The 21,830-nt window shown below is 42.7% G+C and overlaps 1 protein-coding gene across 1 annotated transcript in view; it reads left to right on the forward strand.

Annotated features, from left to right (window-relative positions):
* Positions 1-21,830, forward strand: part of PTPRJ (protein tyrosine phosphatase receptor type J) — a 166,336-nt gene that overhangs the window by 117,193 nt on the left and 27,313 nt on the right. Inside the window, exons 6-12 of the mRNA XM_036861340.1 lie at positions 104-331; positions 3,281-3,547; positions 6,142-6,393; positions 14,143-14,400; positions 15,157-15,435; positions 17,488-17,778; positions 21,621-21,752. Of these exons, the coding sequence (XP_036717235.1) occupies positions 104-331; positions 3,281-3,547; positions 6,142-6,393; positions 14,143-14,400; positions 15,157-15,435; positions 17,488-17,778; positions 21,621-21,752 (1,707 nt within the window). The remainder of the gene's footprint in view (positions 1-103; positions 332-3,280; positions 3,548-6,141; positions 6,394-14,142; positions 14,401-15,156; positions 15,436-17,487; positions 17,779-21,620; positions 21,753-21,830) is intronic.

A 21,830-nucleotide genomic window follows, 5' to 3' on the forward strand; every position in this document is an offset into this window, starting at 1 on the left:
TGTCTGATGTGTCGTCTTACGGTGGGGAGGGCACCGGCGCTGACAGAAGACAGGGATACACTTCTGTCGCAGGTAACGTCTTTGCCTTTTGTGTTTGAAACAGATGCCAGCAGCACAGACCGCTCTCTGCAGCCGCCCAGGAGCCCCACTGCCCCTGGGTACATATATGGACTCGAACCTGCAGCCCCATCCTCTGACCCTTCTCTGCCCCAAGACACCACGGAAGTCCTGCTTTTTGGGTTAAAGTCTGACACACAGTACAAGGCCACTGTTTATCCTCGAGCAGCAAGTGGTGCCGAAGGACAGCCCCGCGCCACAGAGTTCAAAACAAGTATGTTGAATTTTTGTAAAGTGGCTTCAGCCAGAGTTTTCTAGCACAGAGTTTGTCTTCTGTGATTCTGGTTCTGAGTTATCTCTTGCTTCATAAGTAGTTTTGTTGCGGGAGAGAGTTTTCTCGAAGAGGTTTTGGACAGAGCAGATCCAGTGAGTTTCTTCTGAACTCTGTGGCCAAGACCCTTCTTTCCTGGAGCTCATTACAACGTAGCTGCTCATTTCCTTGAGCAGCTACCATGTGCAGATGCTAGGGGCTATCTCATTCTTTCTTTCACAGCTCTGCATACTGGCCAACGAGACAAACTGGCATAATGTTTTTCTCTTGTAACTTGATATTCATTTTGTCCATGTTGGTTAAGTATTTTCCCCTTGACAGAAGGAAATGAGTTTCCTTTTTTGGCCTGAACTTGGAAGGCATACTGACCTTCCTATGACACTTGCTGACATGCACATTGCTGCTTTCTACCTATAATTTGTCAGCACTCCCACTCTGTAAATTGAACAGTTTTAGAGACTTTTTGGATTGGTGATGATGAGGGGGTAAAGAATTGCAGTATAGATGGGGAATCAAGGCAAACATACATGGGAAAGCACACGGTCAGGCTCTGTGGGTTCAGGAACAAATGCTGTAGCCTGGCAGCTGTTGGGGGCTTGCTTGCAGGCAACACAGACTGACTCGGGTTATCTTATCCAACAATACCTCTATTCTATATGACAGTCTCTTTGCTGTACAGCAGAGACTAACACAACATCGTATTTGTAAGTCAAATATACTCCAATAAAAATTAAAACAAATAAACAAACAACCCCCCAAAATATATCTGTTCTGAAAGGCTGTCATAGATCCATAGAATGGAGGCAGTAAGGCTGGAGGCTGGAGGACCAAGGACAGAAAACAGTCCAGCATCCAGGAAACTCTGGAGGGCTGGTCCGTGCTGGAGCTGGTGACACTCCCTCAGGATTCTAGGGTGGAGAGGGTGTCATGTTGCTTTCTAGATGGCTGTGCTGGGGAAGGGAGCCGCTGTCCCTCCAGCTTCCACATGGGTGACAGGCACTTCCTCCCCACAAGGGGGATTGGGATGCCTTTTGGAAGAGGGACTTGCACTACAGTTGCCCACTAAGTGCTGTGGACATGGGAAGGCTGGAGCCTGATTTTAATGTTAAATCCCAAAGGAAGGCCTCTTCTACAGGGAGGATCTAACTTTCTTTGAAGGGAGGATAGGATTTGGATAAATGGAGAGGAGGAGGAGGAGGATATGTCAGTTGAGGAAACGTCATGAGTGAAAGTGCAGATGATGACCACTGAGCTATGAAAGTGGAGAGGCACTGGGGCTAGGTAACATCTCAAGGACTCTGATGATTCTGGAGGGGTTGATTCATTTCCTAGAGAGATGGTATATGTATGTTTTGAGAGCTGCTCTCTCTCTTTTGGAGGGGCTGGGAGGGTGTGTTATAGGACACCTGGGGGCAATTTTTGGCTGGGGGAGGAGGGAAGGGGGGAAGGGACTCCTCCAGGGGTGCCATTGACAGTGGTGGGGCTGTCCTACATACAAGATGCTTGTGCAGGGAGGTGAGTGGGGCTGAAATCTAGTCTCTGGGCCTTTCACCCAGCCACACCCCCCGGGGCAGAGCCATCCAGAGGAGGGCCTTTTTGCCTGATCCTGTGAAAAGCGGCCTGTGGATTAGTGTGGACCTGGGGTTCCCTGCTTTTTAAAGTGATTTGAGTGGAATTAAAGTAATAGTGATTGCATTTTTGGCTTTTGGTCATGTGGATATACACAAAGCCTGGTTTGTGTTGACTGTCCTAGTGCTTAATAAATACTAATAATATTATATAATATATACTATTATAATAATTATATTGTAGGCTTAACCCTCTCTATGTTGTGTGTGTATGTATATGTGTGTGTATACTCATGTGTACACACACACACATACACACAGATACACATACATGTATGGTACCAGGCACTTTTCAAGTGACTAATTAGGTGGGATGGAGTTAAGGACACCATCAGAGGATGTTGAGACGCCTGAGACTAGTCATGATAGGAAATCACCTCCAAGGCTGAAGAGTAAGGGGGAGGAGATGGTGTTTCTGGAGCCGAGCGAGGGCTGGGGCAGTGGAGGACACAGCTATGTCAGAACAGGTGACCCAGAGCAGGAGGCAGTGAGGAGAAGGACTCCAACTGCTTTCTCCTCCAGCCCCCCAGTAGCCTGCCCCTATCGCTCATTGGTGGAACCTGGTCCCAGGCCACCTGGCAGAGTCTCTATCCCCCACCTGTGCCCCAGTGATGCAAGGTACAGGGCTCAGCCTCCCCGGGGCACAGAGCAGGCAGGAGAAGGACAGAGGGTGGATTGGGAGAGTGGGGTGGGCAAGTGGTGAATAACTAGCACTCTTGTGTTATCTTTTCTTGAGTTAGGATTATTATCCTGACTTTATAGATGAGGAAACTGAGCTCGGTGATTTTCCTAAGATCCACCTGCCTATTCAAGTAGAGCTGACCTTGGAACCCAGACCTGCCTCATGCGAAAGTCTGTGACCTTTACTTGATCATGTAGAGTATAGTGTTCATTCTTGGATGGATGGATGCTTGAGACCTTTTGGGGTCACCCAGCACCTAGGGGGGCACGTGTAGAGTCCATGTTGTTGTCTGAGGAGTCTATCGCATCTCTAAGAGTCAGCTCACAAGAAGAACGTAGAGTAACTATGCAGTTGCAATTGGCCAGGTTGTTGTCTTCACTGAAGATGCTGCCTGACTTTTGCTGGGACCGCCCTACACTCAGGTATGTTGCGTTAAATGGTGTCGAGTAGGAAGGAAGAATCGCTAAGGGTGTTTCTTAGATTAGATGACGTTCCTTGATGACAGCATCTCTCCCTCTCTCTGTCTCTTTCTGTCTGGCTTGGCCATTCTGGTGGTTGTTAACTCCTCTTGTGTCTTTGCAGATTCCAGTCAGGTGTTTGACATCGAAGTTGTGAACATCAGTGCCACAGGCTTGACCCTGACCTGGAAAATCAATGACAATGAGTCATCTTCTGTCTATACCTACAAGATACAAGTTGCTGGCGAGACAGATTCCTTCAATCTCACTGTCAATGAGACTCGTGCCGTCATCACCTCACTCAGCTCGAGCACCTTATACGACATCACAGTGTGGCCTTTCCTTAACAACAGTTACGAGGGCATACCGGGCTTTCTCCAAGTGTACACCCGTGAGTCCACTCATTGCTTTGCTAACCTTTCTTGCCTGCCTGCTATGCGCCAGGCGCAGATACAAGACAAATTCCGTTCCTGCCCTTGAGGAAAGCACAGCTCAGCTTGTGGGTCCACAGGGACGCTTACCACCTTCAGGCTGTGTGATCTTATGACGGTGACCATTGATTGACCCTGCCCACACGCCCAGCATCGCGGGACGTGCTTTCCTTGCACGGTCTCATGTAATGTTCACAAATCTGTGACATGGCACTGGCCTCATTTTATGGATGAGGAAGCCCAGGCCGAGACAGATGCTATGGACAGGTGTCACACCTTGTGAGTGTCAGAGGTGGGATCAGACAGCTGGGCTCTCTCAGCTCCAGCCTGCGCTGGTGACGGCCATTCTCGTGTGCTAGCGACAGGGAGCAAGTTGATACATGGAGGCAAAAAGAACCTGGTTATTCATGTCCCTTTGTCCTTTGGATGCTGACATTATAAGGAAATAGGACACAGCTATGTCTTGTCTTTTCTTTCTTCTGATCCAGCTGCCTCTTAAAGACAAGATGTTAGGCAGCAAATAAAAACCATTCTGTTCCAAGGACGGTCCAGTAATTAAAACAATAATGGTGTGCCAGTAGAGTAGTAATGTAATAATATAGTAATATCGGTATTGCACTGCGCCAGGAGCTTTACATGCATTGCAGTGGCCTTCACGGTAGGTGTTAGGATCCCTGTCTTACAGATGAAAAGACTATAGCCCAGCACAACTGAAGAGTTTGCCCAAGACCACAGAGCTGGTAAACAGCAGGGCAGGGACTTGAACCCAGGGGTGCCTGGCTCTGGACCCAGGACTCATCCTACCAGAATACTTTATTCGAGTGTCTGTTGCTTTCCAAGAAGCACACCTTAGGCATTCTTACAAACGTCTTCTGACTGGGTCTTTGGACTAAATGAAATCTGCTTTCTTTTCTTCACCTTTTACTTTTTTTTTTTTTTTTTAAACTGTTTAATCTCTCTATTAGGATCAGGTTCACTGTGAGTAACAAACTCCCCAAGTATCCAAGACAGGAGTTTATTTCTCTCTCATTATAAAAGAAGCCCAATGCTAGGCAGGATGGGATGGTTAGCTACTGCTCATTTGCAAGAAACAGAAACCATGAGCTATTTTAAACGGAAGAGGATCTTATCTTGGGAACTGAGGGTTTATAGAATCATTGGAAGTGCTGGTGTGTAAGTTTGCTAGGACTGCCATAACAAGTACGACAGATTGGGAGGCTTAAACAATAGAAATCGACTGTCTCACAGTTCTGGAGGCAAGAAGTCTGAGATCAGGTGATTCAGGCTTGGTTTCTTCTGAGACCTCCCTTCCTGGCTTTGTAATGGCCGGCTTCTCCCTGTGTCTTCACATGATTCTCCTTTGATCTGTGCATGTCTGTGTCCTAATCTCCTCTTTTTTTAAAAAATTTTATTGAAGTATAGTTGATTTACAATGTTGTGTTTAATTTCTGCTGTACAGCAAAGTGATTTAGTTATACATATATATATTCTTTTTCATATTCTTTTCCATTATGGTTTATCACAGGATATTGAATATAGTTCCCTCTAATCTAATAAGGATACTAGTCATAATGGATTGGATTAGGGCCCACCTTAATGGCCTCATTTTACCTTAATCACCTCTTTAAAAATCCTACCTCCAAATATAGTCAGATTCTGAGGTACTGATGGTTAGGACTTCAACATAGGAATTTTGAGGGGACACAATTCAACTCACAACATGTGGGGTGCAGCTCTAGGCTGGGACCCAGAAATGACTCCCAGCCTAAGGGTGCAGAACTCCCCATCCAGGGAGTCCCCAACTGTGTCACTGACAGCAGCCCTGGCTGTAGTTGTTGGCTCCAGGAATGTACTGAGCTGCCGTCCTGGCGTCAGGAAGCTGCAGCCACTGCCACGTTGTTGGTTCTATAGCCAGGCAGCCTGAGCTTCAGGCATCACACCCACATTCCAGTTACAAGAAGGAGGAAGGATAAAAAGTAATGCTCCATCCTTTAAGGATGCTTCTTAGGAGCCATGTGGTGCTTATACGCACATCCCATTGACCAGAACTTAGCCTAGTTGCAAGGGAGGCTGGGAAATGTAGTTTTTCTTTCCAATAGCCATGTACACTGCTAAGAATCTGGGGGTGTATGATTAAGGAAAACGGAGGGGGGAATGGATTTTGGGGGTCAACAGCAGCCTCTGCTGCACTTCCTTAAACAGAGACTCTGGAAGGCTAAGTAATGTATACAACATAGGCAGCCAGCAGTGGCCAAGGTCCTCCAGTGCCTGAGCCCTTGACCCACGAGAATTTACGCCTCTTCTCATTTCCTTTGAATGACTTTGTACAACTTAAACACCAGTTTCTGCACTCCTGTGGCCAAGTGTTCTCTTGGTTAGAAACATGAGTTTCTGAGGGGCTTGTGTTGTAGGTGATAATACAAAAAAGAGAAAAAGAGAGGTCAGGTGTCCCAAGTGTACGTTTAATCTCATTGTAAATATTTTGTGAGGTTCAGTCACCCTTGTCTTCTGGAGAAATAGATTCTTAATCTAGTCATTTACTTTCTACCCACAGCCCCCTGTCCAGTTTCTGACTTTCGAGTGACAAGTGTCAGCACAAGGGAAATTGGCTTAGCGTGGAACAGCAATGACTCTAATTCCTTTGAGATACATATCACACCGGATGAAGCTGGAGGACCTAACACAACCACCGAACAAAGTATTGTCATTGGTGGCTTATACCCTGGAACCAAGTATCGTTTTGACATATTTCCACGAGGACCAAATGGGACTAAAGGGGATTCCCAAACAGTTTACGGTACAACTGGTAAGCAAATAGGTTGTACTTTCTGTGAAACAGTCATGTTTCTTAAGGGAAATCAGTATAATTTATAAATGTCAAATTTTCCAAATATTGCTTTTCTTTTAAATATCTAAGAAAAACTTTTAAACAAATTTATAATGACAGCAATGCATATTCATTATATAAAATACAGACAAGCAAAAAGAAAAATCACATGTAAACCAACAACCAGAGATAATAACTAATAGCTTTTGATGCTTGATGTTTTAGAATTTTAAGATATAGAAAGATGTGTATGTGTGTGTGTATATATATTTTAGCAAATATTAAAATACTGTACATGTGTTATCTGCTTTTTTTCATTTCAAGCTTATTATGACTATTCTTCCCTATTAGCATAAATATTTCTGCAGGATAATTAAAAAAATTTTTTTATTAAACATCTTTATTGGAGTATAATTGCTTTACAATGGTGTGTTAATTTCTGCTTTATAACAAAGTGAATCAGTTATACATATACATATGTCCCCATATCTCTTCCCTCTTGTGTCTCCCTCCCTCCCACCCTCCCTATCCCACCCCTCTGGTGGTCACAAAGCACCGAGCTGATCCCCCTGTGCTATGCGGCTGCTTCCCACTAGCTATCTATTTTACGTTTGGTAGTGTATATATGTCCATGCTACTCTCTTACTTTGTCCCAGCTTACCCTTCCCCCTCCCCGTATCCTCAAGTCCATTGTCTAGTAGGTCTGTGTCTTTGTTCCCGTCTTGCCCCTAGGTTCTTCATGACCTTTTTTGTTTTTTTTTTAGATTCCATATATATGTGTTAGCATACGGTATTTGTTTTTCTGTTTCTGACTTACTTCACTCTGTATGACAGACACTAGGTCTATCCACCTCACTACAAATAGCTCAATTTCGTTTCTTTTTATGGTTGAGTAATATTCCATTGTATATATGTGCCACATCTTCTTTATCCATTCATCTGTCGATGGACACTTAGGTTGCTTCCATGTCCTGGCTATTGTAAATAGAGCTGCAATGAACATTGTGGTACCTGACTCTTTTTGAATTATGGTTTTCTCAGGGTATATGCCCAGTAGTGGGATTGCTGGGTCATATGGTAGTTCTATTTTTAGTTTTTTAAGGAACCTCCATACTGTTCTCCATAGTGGCTGTATCAATTTTCATTCCCACCAATAGTGCAAGAGGGTTCCCTTTTCTCCACACCCTCTCCAGCAATTATTGTTTGTAGATTTTTGATGATGGCCATTCTGACTGGTGTGAGATGATATATCATTGTAGTTTTGATTTGCATTTCTCTAATGATTAATGATGTTGAGCATTCTTTCATGTGTTTGTTGGCAGTCTGTATATCTTCTTTGGAGAAATGTCTATTTAGGTCCTCTGCCCATTTTTGGGTTGGGTTGTTTGTTTTATTGATACTGAGCTGCATGAGCTGCTTGTAAATTTTGGAGATTAATCCTTTGTCAGTTGCTTCATTTGCAAATATTTTCTCCCATTCTGAGGGTTGTCTTTTGGTCTTGTTTATGGTTTCCTTTGCTGTGCAAAAGCTTTTAAGTTTCATTAGGTCCCGTTTGTTTATTTTTGTTTTTATTTCCATTTCTCTAAGAGGTGGGTCAAAAAGGATCTTGCTGTGTTTTATGTCATAGAGTGTTCTGCCTATGTTTTCCTCTAAGAGTTTGATAGTGTCTGGCCTTACATTTAGGTCTTTAATCCATTTTGAGTTTGCTTTTGTGTATGGTGTTAGGGAGTGTTCTAATTTCATTCTTTTACCTGTAGCTGTCCAGTTTTCCCAGCACCACTTATTGAAGAGGCTGTCTTTTCTCCACTGTATATTCTTGCCTCCTTTATCAAAGGTAAGGCGACCATATGTGCGTGGGTTTATCTCTGGGCTTTCTATCCTATTCCATTGATCTATATTTCTGTTTTTGTGCCAGTACCATACTGTCTTGATTACTGTTGCTTTGTCTGAAGTCAGGGAGCCTGATTCCTCCAGCTCCATTTTTCTTTCTCAAGATTGCTTTGGCTATTTGGGGTCTTTTGTGTTTCCATACAAATTGTGAAATTTTTTGTTCTAGTTCTGTGAAAAAATGCCATTGGTAGTTTGATAGGGATTGCAATGAATCTGTAGATTGCTTTGGGTAGTAGAGTCATTTTCACAACGTTTATTCTTCCAATCCAAGAACATGGTATATCTCTCCATCTATTTGTATCATCTTTAATTTCTTTCATCAGTGTCTTAAAATTTTCTGTATACAGGTCTTTTGTCTCCTTAGGTAGGTTTATTCCTAGATATTTTATTCTTTTTGTTGCAGTGGTAAATGGGAGTGTTTTCTTAATTTCACCTTCAGATTTTTCATCATTAGTGTATAGGAATGCAAGAGATTTCTGTGCATTAATTTTGTATCCTGCTACTTTACCAAATTCATTGATTAGCTCTAGTAGTCTTCTGGTAGCATCTTTAGGATTCTCTTTGTATAGTATCATGTCATCTGCAAACAGTGACAGCTTTACTTCTTCTTTTCCGATTTGGATTCCTTTTATTTCTTTTTCTTCTCTGATTGCTGTGGCTAAAGCTTACAAAACTATGTTGAATAATAGTGGTGAGAGTGGGCAACCTTGTTTTGTTACTGATCTTAGTGGAAATGGTTTCAGTTTTTCACCATTGAGGACGATGTTGGCTGTGGGTTTGTCATATATGGTCTTTATTATGTTGAGGAAAGTTCCCCCTATGCCTCCTTTCTGGAGGGTTTTTATCATAAATAGGTGTTGAATTTTGTCAAAAGCTTTCTCTGCATCTATTGAGATGATCACATGGTTTTTCTCCTTCAATTTGTTAATATGGTGTTATCACATTGATTGATTTGTGTATATTGAAGAATCCTTGCATCCCTGGGATAAATCCCACTTGATCATGGTGTATGATCCTTTTAATGTGCTGTTAGATTCTGTTTGCTAGTATTTTGTGGAGAATTTTTGCATCTATGTTAATCAGTGATATTGGCCTGTAGTTTTCTTTCTTTGTGACATCTTTGTCTGGTTTTAGTATCAGGGTGATGGTGGCCTCGTAGAATGAGTTTGGGTGTGTTCCTCCCTCTGCTATATTTTGGAAGAGTTTGAGAAGGATAGGTGTTAGCTCTTCTCTAAATGTTTAATAGAATTCACCTGTGAAGCCATCTGGTCCTGGGCTTTTGTTTGTTGGAAGATTTTTAATCACAGTTTGAATTTCAGTGCTTGTGATTGGTCTGTTCATATTTTCTATTTCTTCCTGGTTCAGTCTCGGAAGGTTGTGCATTTCTAAGAATTTATCCATTTCTTCCAGGTTGCCCATTTTATTGGCATAGAGTTGCTTGTAGTAATCTCTCATGATCCTTTGTATTTCTGCAGTGTCAGTTGTTACTTCTCCTTTTTCATTTCTAATTCTATTGATTTGCGTCTTCTCCCTTTTTTTCTTGATGAGTCTGGCTAATGGTTTATCAATTTTGTTTATCTTCTCAAAGAACCAGCTTTTAGTTTTATTGATCTTTGCCATCGTTTCCTTAATTTCTTTTTCATTTATTTCTGATCTGATCTTTATGATTTCTTTCCTTCTCTGCAGGATCATTTTTTTTTTTTTTAATTTATTTATTTATGGCTGTGTTGGATCTTCGTTTCTGTGCGAGGACTTTCTCTAGTTGTGGCAAGCGGGGGCCACTCTTCATCGCGGTGCGCGGGCCTCTCACTATCGTGGCCCCTCTTGTTGCGGAGCACAGGCTCCAGACGCGCAGGCTCAGTAATTGTGGCTCACGGGCCCATTTGCTCCGCGGCATGTGGGATCTTCCCAGACCAGGGCTCGAACCCGTGTCCCCTGCATTGGCAGGCAGATTCTCAACCACTGCGCCACCAGGGAAGCCCCTCTGCAGGATCATTTTAATACCTGCCTGACATTCCATTGTCTAAATCAGGAGTCAACAGGTAAAAATGGCCCATGGGCCAAATCTGGCCCACTGCCTGTTTTTTTGTAGAGAGTAAAGTTTTATTGGAACACAACCATGTTCATTTCTTTATATAACATCTATGGCTTCTTTTGTGCTAGAAATGAGTAGTTGCCACAGAGAATAAATGGCCTGCAAAACCTAAAATATTTATTCTGTGGTCCATATAGAAAAAGTTCGCTGACCCCTTGGTTAGATCAGTGGTTCTCAAAGTGTGGTCCAGGGATCTCTGGGAGTCCCCTAGATTCTTTCAAGGGGGTCTGTAAGGTATTATTATTATTATTTTTAAAAATTTATTTATTTTATTTATTTATTTTTGGCTGCGTGGGGTCTCTGTTGCTGCTTGCGGGCTTTCTCTAGTTGTGGTGAGCAGGGGCTACTCTTTGTTGCAGTGCGCGGGCTTCTCATTGCGGTGGCTTCTCTTGTTGCGGAGCAGGGGCTCTAGGCACATGGGCTTCAGTAGTTGTTGCTCTCGGGCTCTAGAGTGCAGGCTCAGTAGTTGTGGTGCACGGGCTTAGTTCTCTGTGGCATGTGGGATCTTCTTGGACCAGGGCTCGAACCTGTGTCGCCTGCACTGGGAGGCAGATTCTTAACCACTGAGCCACCAGGGAAACCCTGTAAGGTATTATTATCGTAATAATATTGGAATGCTATTTGGCTTCTTCACTCTCATTCTCTCATGATGAGTGTACAGTGGAGTTTTCTAGATGCTCTGTGACATGGGATGAGATCATTTTTCTGTTGGCTAATGGAATGCATGCTTGTGTATTCTTATGTTTTAAATATTTTCCTCATTAAAATTTTTCTATTACAGCATACATAAATATAACCTAAATAAATAAAAATTCTCTGAGAGCCTTAATAAGTTTTAAGAAGATAAAGGGGTCCTGAAACCCTAAAGTTTATAAATATTTAACTACTCCCCTACTGTTGGACAGGTAGATTATTTATAGTCTTTCATAAACAACATTGTGATACAGTAGTTTTGTTAGTTCTTTGAGGTCTATTGATATTGATAAAAACATTTCATGAAAACTATTGCTCATTATTGTTTTTAAAATTTGAAATGAAATTTTTGGGAAGGCTTGGAAAACATACAGTATTCCTTGATCTTTGATTGCAAGGGAATTGAAATCTTTTCCACAGAAGGGAGGAATAAAGAAATGAGACTGATTCCTTGAGCCACATGTGAAGTCATTTGGACTCTTGAGATTCTCCTTGTGTAGGTTTCTTCAACTCTGTTGGTTGGGTTAAGCACTGATAGCTACTAGGAAGATCTGCTTCCAAAATATGGGAACTGCTAAAATGCATCCCTCAGATAAAGTGCAGTAATTCCTTTTCAAGTCTGAATTTCAGATTAGACTTTTGAGGTAGGGTCGTAGTATCAACATATATTTTTTTTCTTTCTTTTTGAGAATGTTGCTAATGGTAAGGGCATCACCATTGTGGGGTCCCTTTGATATTGTATGACTTGCCAACGACCAGAATTTAATGTAATAATAACATAATATACTAAGGGTCTACAAATGGCTGGGCTGTCATCCTGTATTTAAACATTTTGAACACAACTCCATGAGGTAGGGACTATTATCATCTCTATTTTATAGAGTAGGAAATGGGGACTCTGTGAACTTAAGTAACTGGCCCAGGGTGACAAGGTAGTGAACTGGCCTCTGTCTGATTTTGAAGACTGAGGTCTTAACCAGAGTGTGGACTGTGCTTTGATATGGTACAGCTGCAAAAGTAATTTAAGCCTATTCATAAGGAGAAGGCATCTCTTGTACTATTGCCTATAATTGTCCGGTTGAATGGAAATCAAGAAGAGTTGTAATAAGGCACTAGACTCGTAGGGTATTACGATTCTATTATTGGCCAATGTTCATTGTTATTGGGGAGAATAAATGTAACAACATTAAAGGCAATTTTGAAAAAGGGAAACAAATACCGTATGACCCAGCAATTCCACTCCCACATGTATATATATTTCCAAAAGAATTGAAAGCAGGGCCTTGAACAGTTATCTCTACACCAATGTTCATAGGAGCATGATTCACAATAGCTAAAAGGTGGAGGCAACCAAGTGTCCATCAACAGAGGAATGGATAGGCAAAATGTGGTATATCCATACGATAGAATATTATTTAGCCATAAAAAGGAACGAAGTACTGAGACATGCTAGTGTGGATAAATCTTGAAAACATTATGCTAAGTGAAAAAAGCTGGACATAGAAGGACAACTACCGTATGAATCCACTTATATGAGGTGCCTAGAATAGGCATGTTCATAGAGACAGAAGGTAGAAGAGAGGGGCTGGGAGGAGGGAGGAATGAGGGTTGTTGTTTCATGGGAACAGAGTTCATGTTGGGGATGATGAAGTGTTTTGGGTACAGATGATGGTGATGGTGACACAACATTGTGAATGTATTTAATGCTACTGAGTTGTACACTTACAAATGGTTAAAATGATAAATGTTATGTTGTATGTATTTTACTACCACAAAAAGGCAGGGAAACAAAAGTAACTCCACTCTTCTAACCCAACTGAATTCCTTTTCTATCTGTGTCCATGGTCATATATTTAGTTTATATCATTGTAATTATTATATGAATTATTTTATTTTGTATTTGAACTTTTTCTTTTTACTCCATATATATCATAACTTCCCTCCTGTAGTTGTTATGGTTTTCATGTTTTTAGTGGCTGCAGACTATTTCATCTTGTAGCCAGATCACAATGTATATAGCCCTTCCCTTTTTATGGAATGTTTAGGTTATTTCTACTATTTTTATGTTTATAGAAAACTGCTGCCTTTCATGGTCTTCTGTCTGTGGAATCCCTTTAACATCAGGAATCCGGTGGTAGGGAAAGAAAATTCTCAGTTACCTTCCTTTAAGGAGAACCTACTTAAAAATTAATTTTTGAGCAGATAGTACATGCATGTGGTACAAAATTTAAAAAAATACAAAGGGTTTTACAGTGAAAATGTTCCCCTCTTTTGTCCCCTATCTACTCAACTTGCCTCTTTAGAGGTGACCTTGGTTACTGGGTAAAGAGAGAAAAGTTTTGTAAGCAAGGGCAGAAAAGAGGTCCTCTTATCTAGTTGTTTCTGGGATCTGTGCATTCATACTGCAGCTGGTTCAGTGTGTAGAGGTGAGATGATCCGAGTACAGAACCGAGAGGACTCATTGGGTGATATCACTTCTGACTCCCAGCTCTGAGCGTGGAGGGCATGTGTGCTTTTTCCCTTCGTCACTCCAGCCTCAAATGCTCCCACTTAGTGTCAACTCTATTTCAGTTTGTCTCTTCAGTATGCCTGTCTATGTTATAGAAAGATGTTTTCTTTTGAGGGAGTGATTAAAAAAAAACTGCTTACTGAGATATAGTACACATACTGAAAAGCACACACATCCTAAGTGCATAGTTTGATGAATCTTCACAAACAGAACCCATCTGGTCACTAGCACTCAGGTCAAGAAACTGACCATGATTTCCACTCCAGAAGACCCCCGAAGGGGGCATCTCTATGACAAAAGCAAAAGACCAGAAAACTGATAGGATAAGCTGGTAAGTTCATCTGTGTTACAGAAGAGCCAAAATTCTTGAAAGAACTGAGTGTGTGTGTTTCTCACCTAAGTTTTAGAGTTTGCCCTATGTGAACTCATTTGAGGGTTTGATGGCAAAAGAACAAGTTCTCTTGTCAGACTCTTTGGAATAAAGCTGGACGTTATGATGGTCATTAATAGACTTCCTTTTTTCTTCCTTTCCTCTGACCAGACCTCAGTGCAGTGTTTGATATCCGTGTGGTTAATGTCACCACAACCGACATGCAGTTGGCATGGCAGAATACGGACAATGTTACTGGGTACATCTACTGTGTAGTGATACAGTCTGAGCACAGCTCTAACCAGACAAATAGTTCTCATGAAGCGATCACTCTCGGGGGCCTGATCCCGGGCACCTTATATAACATCACAATCTTCCCAGAAATGAACGATACCTGGGGGCAATCCAACTCCACTGCACAGTACACACGTAAGTGTCTTAGAACACCCTCCTAAAGGAGTATTCTCCCTTTCACTTGGAGGATAGGAAGTAAGCATTGGTTAAATGATGGAATAAGAGGCTCTTGTGTTTCTGGGCTCCAGGTAGAATGTGAAACTGTGTAAGCTGAAAACATCGGCCTCAGCAAATGTTCTTCTGTGCTCTTGGGGCACTTGGTGCTGAGCCATATGAACTTGGAATTGTCTTCTGAAGCAGAAAGGGATCCCATAAGCATGGAAAACATGACTATTCATTCTCTAGTCTGGAATACAGACTAGAGGAGGGTCACCCTGTCATGTTGGCATTGGAAGATGCAGCCCAAATGAGGCGCTTTGCATGCAAAAGTGAGGGAAGTACTTTGGTAATATTTGACCTAAATATATGGTAGAAGTGGTAGTTCATAATGTCTTTTTCATATGTTTTTCTCTTTCGTTAATCATATTTCAAAAACAGATAGAAATTACATCTTGAAAATATATTTCAGATAAAGTATTAAAAGAAGCCTGAAAAACTTTCATTCTTTTGAGATTTAATCTGTATAATTATTTTCTGAATGTCTTTTTTGGAAAGCGTTCTATCTTTCGAGTCCAGCAAATATTAGCTTTATTTATTCTTTCCCAAAAGGAGCCAGGGTATTTTTATTTTTTATTAAATTAAATTTAATTTTCTGGCTATTTTTATATGCAAATAATAAAATGGTTCAAGCTAATCCATGCTTTTTTTTTTTTTTTTTTAAAAAAAACTAAGGGCCCAGCAATGTGTCCAACATTGAAGTAAGGACCAACACCACAGCAGCAACCTTAAACTGGCAGAACTTTGATGAAGCCTCTCTCAGGTACACCTACCGCCTTCTTATTGAGCAGGATGGAAATTCCAGCAAGGCCACATCAATAGTCACAGGCATCGGCACCACCTATGCTACAGTCACCGAGTTAACACCTGGCTCCTCATACACCGTAGAGATCTTCACACAGGTGGGGAATGTCATTGAGTCACTGGCACCTGGCTGGCAGTCATTCTGTACAGGTGAGTAGTCCCACGTGCCTCTTGGACTCCTTCTTGTGTGATGCTGGCCTTGCACGTAGGTTCTTGAAATAAACTCTAGTTGATTAGGTTTTGTGTGGTGTGTGATAATAGACCCCAAGCTCTCTTTGAGCATCCTATTAGCTTATTAGTGCTATCTTGCTGCCCACATCATTTATTCATTCAACAGATATGTACTGAGCATTTACTATATGCCAGGCACTGTTAAAGGACACAGACAAGTCCCTGCCTTTCTGGAACTTTTATTCTGGTAGGGAAGACATAATAAACAAGATAAATAGGTTATTAGCTGATGATTAGTAAGGAGGGGGAAATAAACAAGGACGGGGGAAATGAGATGTTTATCTTGGGAAGGCTTCATTGAAAAGGTGACTTTTGGGCAAAGACTTGAAGGGTGTAGAGCAGGCCATGTGAACGTTGGGGCGTAGAGCATCACAGGCAGAGGGGCAGCCAGTGCTGGGGTGCCGAGCCTGGAGCGTGGCTGCTGTATTGAAGAAAGAGCAGGAGGTCAGGGTGGCAGAGGTGGATCCATGGGAGCAAGAGGGGGAGGGGGAGGAGGTGAGGCCCAAGATGCAAGAGGTGACGGGCCAGGGCGTGGATGATGTCCGGGCTTGTAGTTCATAGTCTGGCTTTTACGCTGAAGAAGAAGACGGAAAGGATGTTGTTAAAATGGATGCTCAGCTTTTTTGCCTTTCTTGATCCTCAATGTCTCGATGCAAAAGGTGTGATCTTTTAAAGGGAAGGAGAGCCGTGGGTTTAACTGAGGGAACTTTCAGAGAGTAATCCGGGGAATGTTTTGTGGACGGCTGTGAGTACGTCTGCTCACAGTTTTGATCGTGGGGCCTTTATCACCTCTGTATCTGTGTAGCACCCTACTGCCTACCCTCTTTGCACCTGCTTCCTCTCTTCCTTAGACCAAGCCATTCAAATGTGTTTAGGCTGATTTGGAAGGGGAAGAGGGGTCTCATCGGATCAGCCTCCCTGGCAGTGTAGGAGCTGGAACCTTGATGACCTCTGAGTTTTCACGTGGAGTGGCTAAAGGGATCCCTGAAGCTTTGAGTCCCTTCTGCTAACTCTGGCTCCATTCACCGGGTCTAGACTCTGATCTTTGGTATTTGGGTGGCTTCCATTGCTAATGTTTATTGTAGCTACAATTATTGTAGCCTGTAGCAAAAGAAAGATATCTATGAGCATTTATGAGTGGGGGTGGACGGAACAGGAACAGTGGGAGTAGGTGTGCTTTGGGCAGGTTACCTTTCCAGGCCTCAGGTGGAGAATGTGGGCGTTGCACTAGGTGACTCTTTAGAACTTCTCCTGCTTTAAAACACGGCAACATTAAAGTAATGATAATATTCCTTCCCACCCCCAGTACATTAATACAGAGTTTCCCATTTACATCAGTTTTTTGTTGGCCCTCAATAAAACGCTATTGGCCCTCAGATAGGTAGAGACAAATAACACCACATTTTAGAGATGAAGAAACCGATACCATTTACCGTGGATTATTTAGCCTGTTGTATGTGTAGAAAACACGCTGGACTTGGATTTAGAAAACCTGAGATCCAGTTTTGGCTTCGCCACTTACCAGCCATGTCATCTTTAGCAAATTGCTTAATCTCTCTAAGCCTCAGTTGATTCATCCGCAAAATAGGACAATATTAACCCTGCCTGTTCCAGAAGGATTGTCAGGCGGGCCCCAAAATGAGGTGACGCAGGCGAAGAAGTTGCTACCGCCTCCACTGTATTGTCGCTACCTCTCATGGAGCCCTGTGCCCGTCCAGCCTGGACCCTGACAGCCACTGTTTCATTTAATCCTCAGACCGTCCTGCAGTTGAGGCTCAGAACAGTTGGGGGACTGACCCAAGGTCACACAGTTCAGTAAGGCCCGATTCAAGGTCAGCCTCTGTCTCTTCTGTCATGCCCCATGGCTGTCTCCTCATCACCAACGGGCCAGGAACCTCCTGCTCCCCAAGTTTCAGTGTTTGCAAAGGCAAAAGTCCAAGAATCTCATGTTGTGCTGTTCTTGCCTTGCAGACCCTGCACCAGTAACCTCCTTCCACTGTGAAGTGGTCCCCAAAGAGCCAACCTTGGTCCTCAGGTGGGCCTGCCCTTTCGGCACCAACACAGGCTTCGAGCTGGAGGTCAGCCACGGAGACTGGGAAAATATGACGGACCTGGAGAGCTGCTCCTCGGAGAACGGCTCCGAGTACAGGACGGAAGTCACATATTTGAATTTTTCTACCTTGTACAACATCAGCATCACTGCCCGGTCCTGTAACAAGATGGCACCGCCCACCCAGAACACCTGCCTCACTGGCATCACAGGTGGGCTTCAGGAAGGGCAGGGTGGCCAGGTGACATTGTGGTCACCTTGGAAAGCTGACCCAGAGGGTCTGCAAGTGTGGCCTAGAAACCTGTTTCTAAAAAAAATTTATCCAAAAATATTTGGGTTTTTTTTGGCACGGACTGTTAACCCAATTCTATAGAAATCGAGTCTATATATTCTATAGAATCTATATAATCTATAGAAATCTAGTGAGGGAATTTTTTTACATTCCAAAAGTTTCCTTCATTTTACAGAATAATTTGTTGCCACCTTTTCTTTTAAGTAAGTTCCCCTAAAATGTTCAAATATACACAAAAGCAAAGGACAGTATAATGGGATCCACGTACCCATCATCACTCAGCTGAACATTTGTGAGCATTTGACCAATCTTGTTTCATTTATATCCCCTCCTCCCTTATTGGACTTCTTTGAGACCAGTCCTGGTTATTCTGTAATTTTATTTGTAAGTTTTTCAGTATATATTGCTGCAAGATAGGGACTCCTTTTCCCTTTCTTTCAAACATAGCCACATTACTATTGCCATTACCCTTAAAAATTTAACAATACTTTTTTTTTGGGCCATGCTGCGTGGCTTGCGAGATCTCAGTTCCCCGGCCAGGGATTGAACCTGGGCCACAGCAGTGAAAGCCCGGAATCCTAACTTCTAGGCCACCAGGGAACTCCCAACAATCCTTTTTTTTTCTTTCTTTTTTTTTTTTTTTAATAGTATTATCAGATAGATATTCAGTCAAGATTCATATTTCCCTAGAATCTGTATTAACAAGCTCCCCAGCTGTTTTGGGAAATGGGATCATTCACGAGAGATCCCCCTAGTTAATCTTTTCATGACCACCTTTTATTTTGAACTTGGAAAAAATTACTTCTTTGCTTTTTTTTTTTTAATTGAGATATGGTTGATTTACAATATTATATTAGTTTCAGGTGTACAACATAGTGATTCATGATTTTTATAGATTATACTGCATTTAAAGTTATTATACAATATTGGCTGTATTCCCTGTGCTGTATAGTATATCTTTGTCGCTTATTTATTTCATACATAGTAGTTTGTACCTCTTAATCCCCTACCCCTGTCTTGCCCCTCCCCTCTCCCCTCTCCCAGCTCGTAACCAGCAGTTTGTTTTCTTTATCTATGAGTCTGTATCTGTTTTGTTATATTCATTCTTTGTTTCCTTTTTATCTGTCTTTCGCTCCCTGTGTCTTTGCCAAAATTATGTCTTAGGTCAACCTGGTTGAGTTGGTTTTGCTTTGTGCTTTTTGAATCCTGGATATACTATATCCTTTAGGGTATCAGAATGTTTCCAGACAATTTCTAAAGAATTGGTGGTTGAAATAGTAAGAAGAAAAGGCTTCTTGCTTCAGGGACACTGACTTGGAAAATGGCTGAGGGATTCTATTGACAGAGCCTTGGACTTAGGCAGACCTGGGTTTGATTGTAAAGTCTACCTTTTACCAGCTGTGTGATCTCAGAAAAGCTGCTTAACCTCTCTGAGCCTTGTTTTTCTTAGTTGTAAAAAAGGGGAAATAATACCTACCTTCCAGGACTGTTAATACAAATTAGATGAGGTAGTGTAGGTGGAAGATCACTTCAGAGCTGCCACGTATGGCTAGTCAAGTTGTGCACTGCATAGTTCCATGGGACACCATTCATATAGTCTACTGTGTGCGTGGGACTCCTTGGAGTTGCGTAGTACACAGCTATATAGGATGGCCCTGGGTCACAATCCTTTGTGTTTCTGCAGCACTCTACAGTGTAATAGAAACGGTGAACCTTGTTGGGTACTTTTTTGTAGTTCTCTGTTTTATGATGTCATCTCAGTGGGTATAAGCTGAGGAACATAAACCATATCTGATCCGGTATCTCCAGGGCTGAGCACAGTACCTAGTGAAGGGAAGGAGCTTGTTAGAGTTAGTTGTTTCTGAAGCTGAGCAGTGCGTGGTAGGGTTAGATAATGACCACTCAGCATTTAGTCCAGTGATTCTCTCACTTTTTGGTCTGCAGCTCCCTTTCCTCAGATGAATTTTTATGTGCAAATTTAGCATGCTTTTTAAATGTACAACTTTGACACTTTTTTATTTAACATAAAAGTGGAGCTGCATTTTCTCTGAGAGAGGCAGGAAGTGGTGGTGGGATGGGTAAACCGGGGAGAGTTGGAGCGATGGTCTTTTAGCCAACACTTGTTGATTGCTTACTGTGTGCCTGGGTAAGGGGCACTATGGTGAGCGTGGCCGGCAAGGTCCCTCTAGTGTAGGACTGAGATAAACAGTGAGAAGGAAGGGATTTCCAGGCTTTGAGGTGGGTGAGCTGTCTTGGGGCAGGGAGCTGGGGACTCCTCGCTGGCCCACTAAAAGGCATAGAGCTGTGGGCGGTGTGGGAGCTGGTGCTAGGAAGTGTCTGTTGAGGCAGTTGACACTTAGACGTTGGACAGCGCCTCCAAGTGGCCACTGCGGTCAGTTACTTGAGAGGTTGCTGAAGGATGGTTTAGAGCTGTGCCTTCCAATAGAAAATCATGTGAGCCTCCTGTATAATAAGAACTTTTCTAGGAGCCACATTAAGAAACTGTAAAGAGGAGCGGCTGGAAATTCCCTGGCGGTTCAGTGGTTAGAACTCTGTGCTTTCACTTCCGGGGGCCTGGGTTCTATCCCTGGTCGGGGAACTAAGATTCCACAAGCAACCTGGCATGGCCAGAAAAAAAAAAAAAAAAGGAGGAGCTGAAATGAGTTTTGATCACATTTTATTTAACTCAGTATATTAAAAATGTTATCATTTCAACATGTAATTTGTATAAAGTGAGTTATTAATGAGATACTTTATGTCCAGACTTGGGCCTGTCACCTTTCAAGTGCTCAATGGGTACATGTGGTTAGTGGTTGCTGTATTGGACAGCATACATTTGGAGAATTGTGTTATGGTCTTTTTCTTTTTTGGAGTTCAGTTTTCTCAGTCTCCCTGAATCTTGGTTATAATAACAGAAACACTCAAACTGTATGTGGGAGGCAAATTTAGGTAGAGAGAGTGTGTGTGGAGAGAGATCATCTTTAATTCACCTTTTCCTTCCTTTTGTGTTAATTTAGAGAGTGGCTTCACAAGCTTAGCTTGGGAAGGCGAGGCACAAGATCATGAAGGCCACTCACGGAATGTTCCCGTGTGGGCTTTTCTGGTTTCCGGGAAGAGGGTCAGTTGGATTTCTCTAGGCAGAGTTTTAAACCTACCCCAGCAAAAAACAAGGACTTTGGTGTGAAGGGTGCAGAGCCGGAATGCAGCCAGGTCTCAGGAGAAAGTATGTTCTCTCCATGTCATCTTTGCTTCCTTCTGGGTAACTATCTGCTCCATCATTGTTCTCTGACCAACCAATCCTGGGGCCAAGTCCATGTGCTGGCAGATGTCTGCTTTCAGCTCCCAAATTCTCACCTTGGAGTTCTACCCACACAGTCTCCGTCTTGTTCTCCTCCTTCTGCCCCCATTCTCAAAATAAGGAATCTGGGCTCTCTGGGTCAGGAGGGACTGGGGGAAGATAGAAAAGGCGCGTTATCTTCTACAAACAAGGCTGCCAGGAGGCCACCCTGGCAATGTGGCTGGACCCACTGAAGGGGTCATTGTCAGCTAGGCAGGCTCCCCCAGGACTTGCCATCTTTGTTCCCCACCAGTTCCCATCCCTGCCCTTTGCTTCTGGCTTTGCTTTGCATGAGCCCAGCACACAGCTTGCAGAGCAAGGGCAGAACTTGAGCGGGGCACTGCAGCAAATCCTCTCCATAATAATTTTGTTCCTTCTTCGGTTTTAAATGTTGGGTGATCATGTTTTGTTTTGTTCTGTTTCAGACCCTCCTTCTCCAGATGGATCCCCTAATATTACATCTGTCAGTCACAATTCTGTGAAGGTCAAATTCAGTGGGTTTGAAGCCAGCCACGGACCCATCAAAGCCTACGCTCTCATTCTCACCACTGGGGACGGTAAGGAGGGGTCATTATGGGTTAAACAGCCAGTGGGTGATGGCGTGACTGGGTGCCATTTTTGTGCCCACTGAAACG

This window comes from Balaenoptera musculus, chromosome 8 (assembly GCF_009873245.2).
Source record: "Balaenoptera musculus isolate JJ_BM4_2016_0621 chromosome 8, mBalMus1.pri.v3, whole genome shotgun sequence".
Classification (NCBI taxonomy): domain Eukaryota; kingdom Metazoa; phylum Chordata; class Mammalia; order Artiodactyla; family Balaenopteridae; genus Balaenoptera; species Balaenoptera musculus.